The 10,941-nt window shown below is 40.7% G+C and overlaps 1 protein-coding gene across 1 annotated transcript; it reads right to left on the reverse strand.

Moving 5' to 3' along the window:
- Positions 1 to 3,438: 3,438 nt before the first annotated feature.
- On the reverse strand, positions 3,439 to 6,041 carry LOC137942747 (indole-3-acetate O-methyltransferase 1-like). The gene is made up of 4 exons (XM_068788487.1): positions 5,928 to 6,041; positions 4,483 to 4,899; positions 3,870 to 4,145; positions 3,439 to 3,801 (listed from the first exon to the last, which is right to left on the reverse strand). The coding sequence occupies exons 1-4, from the start codon at positions 6,039 to 6,041 to the stop codon at positions 3,448 to 3,450; spliced, it is 1,161 nt and encodes a 386-aa protein (XP_068644588.1). The 3' UTR covers positions 3,439 to 3,447.
- Positions 6,042 to 10,941: the final 4,900 nt, after the last annotated feature.

Raw genomic sequence — 10,941 nt, forward strand, 5'->3', positions numbered from 1 at the left:
CCTAAATTCAACATTAAACAACCTATATCCTCCACACTTAACTAGAATTTGATAGATTATACAACCCCTAAAAGTCTTACTTATTGGTGGGGGTTCTAGCATGACACAGCACTCTCCGAGAGCATGGAATGTCTAATTTTTTGGTAAGAATCTTGATAGTAATATCTATGTTAGATTCGCCAATCGAAATACAGGAAAACTTCATTCAATTCTCAATGGAAACTCAGTTTTTGAATTATCCCTGGAACTTGAAGATCATTTCGAGATCTTCGAGCATATTCAAGGGTTCAATGGTACTATAGTCACTTTGATCGGCCAACACACAAGACGAGACTTTACACACAATCTTACTAGTGTCTCTTAATAGTTTTTGAAAGAGTTTACATTAACTATGCTCCAAAACATACTTATACCTAAAAATTTTAGAGTCTTGATCTTAATATTTTCTATGACCTTTAGACTCTAGCTCTTCAATTCTACATTCTTCTCCAAGGTTGTTTTGATTATTTATTTGGCTTGAGGTCTTATGTTAAAATTTCCATTTTTTTTTCTCTCTTAGACCTTGTATTGGAGTCACTTGAAGAAAATGTATTTAAAATCCTATGAATTTCAAATTATTAACTTAGCGTAGGCCAATACTTGATAATTCAGTGTGGAGAAGTTTTTAAAAATGGAGATGGTTATAAAAGAATAATTCATGACAAGGAAGGACAAAATTCTTATTTGTTGGAGAGCTAGAATGATAATGTAGTACAATTTTACTTTAACATATATGAGTCCAAATCTTGTCCAGGTTTTATATTAGTTTACTCTGTCAATTTAGTTGTTTGAATTGGCTTCATTTGACATTAACTTGACTGCGATATATCCCAATGGATTCTCTTCAAACCTTTGGTGGAATCATTACAAGAAGACAACACCACCAAAGATAGTAATGTCATATTTTACACTGTCTAACAGACAGTTCACGAACAAGGGCCCATTTGTGGTGTTCTCATTCACTCCCACAATAAGATCAACAAGGCAGGGCTTTGCTATTATCACCAGTTTAAACATATTTGACACAGACAAACAACTTCATTGGCTTAGTGAGAGCTGATGATACAAACCATGGCTTGAAAACCTAGGTTTTATAAATAATAAATCTATGTATACCCATCATATGTGGCTCCATGCTGTGGTGAATTATGGTGAACTTACCTGTGAATCTGACGAGTCCTTTGCTGTTGGACTAAACAACAGCACTGAATCTCAAGATTTTAGTCAACAATAATAAATCGATACCAGTTGTCTTGTCTCAACATGAGTAGATAATAACGAAGCTGCATGCATATGTTCTCTCTCTCTTCTCTTTATAAACCAACCATTAACCCCATTCTTTTCTCAACACTACCCTGTAATCTTATTACCATGACAATAGCTGTTTCTTAGAGAAAAATTATATATGGGAGGAAGGCTGTGTCTTCTAAGGCAATCAACCGATGGTCGATTGCAGTGTGATAATCATCCCAGCAAGGACTACAGAATGGCCGAGACAGGGTCGATTCTTGATTTCTTCAAACCTTCGTGTTTGAGGCTGGAGAAAAAGCGACAGGTGACTGCGGTGGAGAGTATGCTGGAGAAGCCACCTAAACCGAAAAAGCTAACGCTTGAAGAATGGCTGGCGGCCTCTCCGTGTGTGATCAGAGATGTCAGAAATGGAGGCGAGGTTCAAGCGTCCAGGCAGTACTCTTCTCGAGTGTGTCCATGGACGGATCATCCTTCGTCTGTCAAAATTCCTGCCCGGTTTGGTCCATCTAGCGGCAGCGAGAGAGCGAGACCGGCCGTTGAGCATGAATGGATGGCCAACTCTTCTGTGGATGTCTCTCCTAATTTTTGTAAAGCACGAGACAGCATTTGCATTGAGAGGGAGAGAAGACATGCTGAAGGAAATGAAGGGCTTGTTTCCTCTCTAAGCAGAAGCCAGTGTGGGAAGCCGAAGAAGAAAGTGAGTTTTAGACTACCTGATGAAGCCGATATTTGCTACGTTTTTTACTCGCCGGAGGACGGAAGGTGGGAGTAAAATGCTGTTTTAAATAATGAGTTGACAGTATTTTCATTTGCCAATGCTTTTAATATACAGTGAAAGCCATATGTATGTTGATCTGAATGCCTATTTCCTATCAATTACTTTGTGCTTGAGCCACCTATCGAATCCTTATAGTATTCGCTAAATACTGTTTTAGCCGAAACACAATGAGAACGTCCATTCATGAGTCACCCGGAGCAACAATTCAAAGTGCCAATTTGATGTGTGAGTTCAGAAAACTCCAACCAACTTACTACGGGTGTAAAATTCACACCCAACTAAGTGATTAGTCTGAGTTTACTTTAGGCGAGATTCTGCTTTTCAGCCTATTGGGTATTTTTCCATCCTAGTTGTGCATTGGGCAAAATAATTCTAGTCCTGAAGGCATCACCTAGGAATCATGGGACCCCTAGAAAAGAAAAGAAAAAAAAAACGATAATTTTGACGATTATTATTCTCAAAATAGTTAGTGAAAATGAGATAATGATCAAATTTTTATTTTCACTAATTATTTTTGAGAATAATAAAGATCAAATTCTAATTTTCTTTTCTTTTCTACGGGGTTCCAAACAGACCCTAAAGCTTATGGTGAGCCGAGATCAACACTTTAAAAAATTGAAGTCAACTGTTCTCACCGAGACCAAGGTTTTTTAAGACCCTGGATCGTAACCCCACTCCGGTTGGGTCGACTGAGTCAAATTGGCTCAACTCAAGTCCAAAGCTAGAACCAGGATAGGTCAGAAGGGGACTCGTCCAAAACCAACGGGGTCAGAAGGGGACTTGTTCCAAACAGACCCTAAAGCTTATGGTGAGCCGAGATCAACACTTTAAAAAATTGAAGTCAACTGTTCTCACCGAGACCAAGGTTTTTTAAGACCCTGGATCGTAACCCCACTCCGGTTGGGTCGACTGAGTCAAATTGGCTCAACTCAAGTCCAAAGCTAGAACCAGGATAGGTCAGAAGGGGACTCGTCCAAAACCAACGGGGTCAGTTCGACCCCCCCCCACCTTATTGAAATCTGAGTTGCAGGTGATCCACTGGGTCAGAAAAGTGTGGGTGGGACAAAATCAAACATCCCATAGGGAGTCAACATAATAGAAAGAAAAGAGCAAATACTTTTATGCTTACAAAGTTATTTGTCACTAACCACCACTTCCATATTGCTAGGGCGAAATACATGAGTTTTAAAGGTTTCCCAAATCATGTACCTTGCTAAGTAGTTACAACAAAAAGTTTGTACCAATAGTAAAGACTCCTTCTGTAACATCTGATCCTACCTTATTATTATTATGGGACATAATAACAACCCAAAGCTGATCAAAAGCAAAAGGTTGTTATAAGTCCGCCATGAGAGGTTAGGCCACTATAGGGTAGCTTTCTATCTTAAAGAGAGTGAGGCCACTATATGGTAGAACTGTAGGTGCTCAAGCAAGTCCCTGGCATGGCTCGCACCCTTACTCTCCAGCCTCGTAAAAATCTCATTGCTCAATTCTTCGCCAACATGCGCGTCGACCAGGACGCCGCACACCGCTCTGCAGCTGTTGGCAAGCGCCCGTCCGACCTCAGCGGGGTCCTCCGGCCGGCTCACCACCAGCGGACTCCCTCCTCGGAAAATCTCGAGACTGTTGATCTGGAAACACCCTTCGGTTTCCACCACCTCCTTCACGTCTTGTAAGTTGGCCGCGTACACCGGCATGTTGAAGCTGTCACGGCTCCGGCTGTCTAGTAAACCCTACGTGAATTTCACAAGCAATTTGTTACCCAATTCATGCTTTAGAGTTATATCAATTAGTAACTAACCTCATCGACAAGATCGTTCCAAGCGTCCTGGAAGTGGGTTCCGAACAAGTGACCGGCGCCACCTTGGTCAGTGGGGTCCAGCGATGTCCTGCCCAAGAAGACGAGGAACATGGAGCCTCCCGGTTTGAGCTCATGAGAGCGAGACGAGAGAAATGCGGTCAAGTCTGCTTTGAACTGCTTCGTATAGGCACTGGTGGTATCCTCTGAGGCTCCGTGTATGAACACCCGCCCTTTGTTGTAAGCTGCAGACCCTGTGTCCGTTACGTTCTCCGGTACCTGCATTTTGTACATTCTCCGGCGACTTTAGTCTAAGTCAACTTAACCCTTCAAACTCAAAACCCAAAGTCGACCCAACTCAGTCACGGTACGAATCGTGTCGGCTTGCTAGAGTCGAGTCAATGCTACGTGGAACCAGGGGGTTAGTCTTTCAATCAACTAATGTCAGATTGCAAATAAATCGTTCAGTATGTGGAGCCCGAACATAGTGCTTCACAGTAAAAACTCTCATAATAAATCTCAAAAAACTTTTTAAGAAAGCGGAAGTGGGACCATTCCTAAGGTCGAATTGTGAACTTTCTATTTTCAAAAAAGATGGAATAAGATCTGAGCAAACCTGGGAGAGCCAATGTAAGGAGAAGGCCGAATGGAAGACGTTGATGGAATTCACCGGAAATAGACGCCGGTAGAACGAGCCGGGGACCCCCGCGGTGTAGTAAGAGCGAGCAGCGTCTGAAGCCAGGCATTCCTCGAGGCTGCCTTTAACAGCCAAGGGAGGGAGAAGGTTGAAGAGGGTGTTGAAATCGTTGGAAGGTAAGTCGGAGAAGAAGACCTGGAACTCCGGCGGCTCGCAACCAGCGTCCTCGTATTTCTTGATGAAGTGTTTGACGATGACATCGACGATGAAAAGTGTGTTTTGACCACAAGAGCAACCCAAGTCGGCGACGGTAAATGGTTCGGTGTCGGAGAAGGAGAGGAGAACGTTGTTGAGTGCTCCTTCCAGAAGGTGCAGCATGGAGCGAGCATGGCGAGCCTATTCATAAAAAATAACCAACCATAACCCACTATGAAAACTCTCTTTTTGCACAAAATCCATGCATTCGTTCTTTAATTAATTTTACGATTCAATTTTAATCTATGCATGTACTGTGCCGTTAAAATAGTCTACAAGGTTTGACTGTAATGATGATGATGAGAAACAGGATTAGAAACCTAGTTGCGGTTAATGATTATAATAGTCGATAGTTTGATTAGCTTTAGCAAGAAGATCACAACGTTTCTGGCATCCAAGTGAAACATTTTCTTGGTTTCTGGGCTATCTGTCCATAAACAAAACTACAAATAGACCAGAAAACGAAAGCAGAAGACTAGGAAAAGCAAATTAAAAGAGAACTTTCCGGTTTACTCATTCATGGAGAGGCCGACCTGAGCTACTGAATTTTTTTGCGTAGCTCTTCTTTCCATTTCCTCCGGTTTACTCTTTCTTCTTTTCAAGCTTCATTTTGGGGACAAGGATATACACGTAGACATGAATCATGTTCGGTCTTCCAGGGTAATAAGGGTTTTCAAGGTAGATGGACAGGCAGAAAAGGGGTTAAGATGAGAAACGAAAGGAAGAAAAAAGCGCAAACAGCAGCCACCGGATTAAGTACGTCAAAAGAAACTAAAGACACGCCAAATCATGAAAGTATTCCGACGTAAATCATTTTATATCAACAGCTTTCTTGGTTAGAACCCTGTCGTATCTCTTACAAGCAATATCGTGTCCTCAGTCTCATATGTTTTGTAGCCATCTGAGAATTACAACATATCACAAACTACTCATCGTCGACGAGACTTTCAGACAGAAGATTCAATGGGTTGATTTCGGGATTAAAGAAGATTCAATGCAAACTAAAATATATCTTGTTTCAGACAGATCGAGAGACTTTCAGACTAATAAATTAAAAACCATAGAGCATAAAATCATGAAAAAGAGAATTTCTAAGGCGATTAACTTGGTGCGGTTCTGTGCAGGGTAGTAATTTTATGGACGCTTGAACTGAGACGAAGATGAATTACCTGAGCTTGGGAGTTATTCGCGTAGCTCGTCTCTCCCTTACCCCCCTTCATGCTGAACATCCTTTCAAGCTTCATTTGAGGGACTACCATGTCGTCTCCTTGCAGAGCATCCATGAAGTGGACCCACTTGGACTCTGCTACTATTAGGGTTTCTGTGGTTTGATGGAGGGACCGAGGAGACCGCCTATATATAGGATGAAGGAGGAGGCCGATAAAAGCATCTCTTGGTTCACTGAACAAGGGGCAGTTATTATGGTAAGAGGATAAAGTAGAGTCAAAAGAGCACAAGCGAATGGGTCTCACATGCTACAGTCATTTCCCAAGATTTGCGCCGGAAATCCATTGTCCCTCTCTAATCTTAGATTTTCAACTCTTCGTCTTCTTTAATGGATTTTATCATGCTTTTGTAGATCTTCGTGCATGCGATGGATAGATAGATATATCCTCTGCCTTCTGTTCAAATCTTGCGGGGGGCGGAAGGCCTAAAGTACGTTGCATGAGTAAGGTTATTTTCTCATGCACGACCATAATATTTAATTTGCTGCTTATGGTTAAAAATAAAATACCAGGCAATATTCATTAAAAAAAAACACCTTCTATGTGAGTTGTTCATTTCGTTTTAATGCCTTCATCCTCATTGAAAACAGAGAGCACGCTGAAATCCTCAACAGCATGCGTCTATAAAGGATCCACAGGGACAATGGATGACCACCCTGATTCTAGTTGTACAAGTCATGGGTCAAAAAATTAGATGAGCAGAGTAACTCATGTGAATGAATATCCTCAAATTGTTGTCTTATGTTGATTACTGTTAAGGAATAGTCTTATATGGATTAGTGAATACAGATCTTGAATTTATTAGTTGAGAAAGAGGTTTCCTAAGTTGATTAGTCATTTGAGATGGGCTTTGGACCCAACTTCACATAGTATCACAGCAGGTACTCGTATGTGGGCCACTACCACCACCCGAATTATCTACTTGTATAGCAACAAAAGAGAGTCTACACGTGTGAGAAAGTATTAAAAAATAGTCTCGCGTAGATTTATGAGTACAAAGATTTTGAATTTATTAATTAGAAAAACTATAAATGTAATTTTTTTTATGAAGACCTTAAATTTTCTCAAACAATTAGTATGATCAACTTTTCACAAGTTTTAAAGCACTGTACCTTTGCTAACAGCTTCAAAAGATGGCTGACAAGAAAGTTGGGAGAACCTTTGACTTGTTGAATCCGGTAAAAAAGGAAAAACAGGAAAGAAAAGAAAAGAGTCCCTCTTTTTCACTTTGAGGTGCAGTAATCAGAGTTTGTCTGGCTTAACCAAAACCGCAAAATCTGTCTCCCTCTGTCTCTATCATCCTCACACATTCAAAGGACAAACAGCATTCAGATTACAGAGGCCGCCTCCTTGTGTCGGCAAAGAAAGATCCACTTTCAAAATAATCCATCTAATCAAAACTGGTCATAACAACATATGATTAATCTCTTCTCCCATCCGTCTCCCCAAAGTTCCATCTCTCCTACGCCTTCCTACCCTTCTTTTTCTTTTTATTCAAATCAGTCAGCAGCAGCAGCAGCGTAGGGGCCTCCCCCCTCCCCCTCTTAAGACCCGGGATATTGTTCTCTTCTTTCTCCCTCCCCCTACTCCCCTTTTTCCACAACTCAAGTCTCCTTACCGTGATAACCGCATCTCTTTTCTGCTTTGTATAATCTTTTTGGTTATGTGTGTATTCTTTTCCTCTCGTCATTCTCCCTCGACTGCGATGCCCTTATGCTCTAATCTCTCACTCATCATATTATTCTAATCTTCAGGTTTTGTCTGTGCCAAAATGGCCGTCTCTTCCGTCCTTTTTTTTTTCGTCAGGACTCTCATTGGATTCATTTCACCATCGCATGTAGAATTTGTCGCCTGGAGTGGTTCAACTTGGGGCGGCAGGAGTGACTTTTTAAAAGAAAAAAATTAAATAAAAATAAAAAATTTAAGAAAAGATCGTGTATTAAGTTTCACCAAATCCTCTTAAACGGAAGGAAGAGAAGAAAGAGAAGAGAAGAAAGAGATAAGAAGAAGGAAGAGAAGAAAGAGAAAGGCAACAAACGAATGATAGATGGGGAGAGTGGAGAGGCCTTTATCGAAGAACACAACTAGGATTCAAATGAGAAAACTACATGATTTGTTAGGGTTATGATGAGGCGCCACTGCCACATGCTCTCATTAACTGCCACCCAAAAACGTCCAAGCACTGGGGCCATTAACGTCCCCAGCGGTCGTTCATATGTCGACTCACACTGACACTTTGGTGTAACGAACTGGCAACTGATCATTCCCTTTTACCTTTTTCTAATCTTTATTTGTTTACAGAAAATAAAAAACCAGATCGAGGAAGAAGACCCAGTGGCGTTGCATGTGATCTGCAACATCCATCCGTTTTAATGTATTAGCCTTGGGAATGGTACACCTAATTGCATGGATTTTAGCGCATTGCATTATTCAATTTTATGGCGCCCCTGATTAGTGCGAAAACTGAGAAGATGAAGGCATGACGAGGGAGGGCGCCTTGAACCTACAAAGATGTAGGCCAATAAGTCCTAAGCTACAAGCCAGAGAGTGTGGTGGATCCGAGGAAGGGAGTAGTGATATAAATATGTTTTGTCTGGTTTGAGAGATGGGGATGATGCCTATTGCTTGTGAGTGCACTCTTTGGGAGCACAAATGAAGGTTTTATCTATCTATTTGTGTTGCAAGTGTGGGTAACATTGCCTGCCCACTCTCCCCTGGATTCAGGAACATTTGCCAACTCGCTAGGCCCCGCTATGGTCTTCCATCAAAATCATAATTTCAAGTTTTTCTTTTAAATAATTATATAAGATTCTAATATTAATTATCAAGTCTTCAATTGTGAATTTTAATATTATAATACAATATAGCTTTCGAGAACTAGTTGTCTTCATGTCACGTCACTTTTGAAAACATGTATAAAGCATTGTCATCCTTGAAAAAACAAACATAAAGCAATGTGTTGGAGAATGAATGCATGGGATGTTAACGATGAGAATTAAGTGAAAGGTATATTTGGATTATAACATTTTCTGTGACAGTTGTCAACAGATTTCGTTTATAGAGGGGCTACAAGTTTTTTTTTTTTTTTTTGGGTCTTTACATTGGCTTGTTTCGGTGTTATGAAATCTAGACCGGTAGGTTGAATCAGGTTCAATTAGACCCGGGTCCCCTGTCTGCTCATACTATATAAAAACCTCAAGTAGGGTAAAAAAACTGACTGATTCAACTGAGTTTTTGCAGTTTAATCATGAATCGTGAAAACTCGGTTCGGATCAGATTAGTCATTCCCTATCCCTCTTCCCCTTCGACTGCACGGTTGGGGAAGGGGAAAGAGGAAAGGGGGGAGGTTGAGGCTGAGGGACACGAACCCCTTCTTCGCCGGTCTCCGAAAGTACATAGGAAGAGGTGGTGGGTCCACTAGGGCCCGATAATTGGTTGGAACACTTACATACCCATCGGGCCCAATGGACCCACAAATTACGTTTCAAATTATTTTATAATATTTTATTTTAATTTATTTTTAGTTTATTTTTTTTCAATTTTACTGGATTTGGTCAAATAGTGATCTTATCTGTTTTGAAATTTAAATTTAATTTTTTCTTTTCTGATTTTATTGATTTGATCTGATAGCGATCATATCTATTTTAAATTTTAAATTTTAATTTTAGTTATTTATAAGGTTGGTAACAGGATGTTGAAAATAGTTTTGACGATGAATTATTAAATTCTCCCTATTTCTAATATCTCCCTCTCTCCCTCCCCTTCTTCTTCCCCTTCTTCTTCTTTCTTCTCTATTCTTCTTCTTCTAAATTATTCTTCTTAATTATCCTATTTTTCATTCTCAATTCTTTCTACTTTCTCTCTATTTTCTTCATTTATTTTTCTAATTTCAATAATTAACCGATATTCACATACGACAATTAAAATTGCGCCTCTTTCCACATCAATTTGGTATCAAAACAAAAGCCCGATATCATCCTTCTCCTCTCTATTTTTTTTATTTGTTCTCTCTTCTAGTAGCTCATCCGTCCCCTGCCCCTTCCCCAACTGTGTGGAGCATTCCCTCCAAATTAGAGTGAAGATCCCATTGGCGAACCTAATCCAGAGCATTATTCCCTTCTTTGTTCGGTCCCTCTGTCAAGATACCTCTCACTGAGACTGGATCCACCATCACCGACCCAGCCACCGATCCAATCGACAAGACTATCTAACCCTCTCCCGACTCCATCCAGCCCTTGTCATCCAAACTCGCTGCCATCAACAGAAGTAGATGGCACAAAAAGAGGAAACAATTTCATCACCTACTAAAGCTCTCACCGCAATCGCAACATCGACCAATGAAGCATCCCACCGTTGCAAAATGGTCCACAGGACCACCCACCGTCGTTGAGACCACCATCAGCATCTTCTAGTCTTCCAAAAATTCCAAAAATCACCCTTTGTCACCGCCTCCCGCCTCTTTCGGCCACTTGCAACGCCCCGATTGATGTTGTTCCTCGTTGGCGCCAGACTGGAGCCCTCCCTGAGCATCACCCTTCTAAAAAACAAATCTCTTCCCTGAGCCATCACTGTCGACCAGCCAATCAGATTATCACTTCCATCATCTCCTGCCTTTATTATCTCTCCACCATCTCCAGCCTTCATCATCGCACCGACCACTGCTGTAGGAAACAATCAGAGGGATACGAAGCCTTCCTCCCTACTTTACAGGTCTCTAAAAGTACAAAGGAAGAGGTGGTAGGTCCACTGGGGTTCGATAGTTGGTGAGAACACGAGTATAGCCATCGCCCCTAGTGGACCAATTATTTTATAATTTCTTTTACTTCAATTTATTTTTATTTTGTTTTTCTTGATTTGGCTGGATTTGGTGAGATGTTGATCTTATTTGTTTTGAATTTTAAATTTTAATTTTAATTTAAGTTTATCTTTTCTTATTTTATTGGATTTGATAAGACAG

This window comes from Aristolochia californica, unplaced genomic scaffold (genome assembly GCF_029961685.1).
Source record: "Aristolochia californica isolate CCGP_79_NKW_82.1479 unplaced genomic scaffold, dmAriCali1.0.hap1 SCAF_10, whole genome shotgun sequence".
In the NCBI taxonomy this organism is placed as follows: Eukaryota; Viridiplantae; Streptophyta; class Magnoliopsida; order Piperales; family Aristolochiaceae; genus Aristolochia; species Aristolochia californica.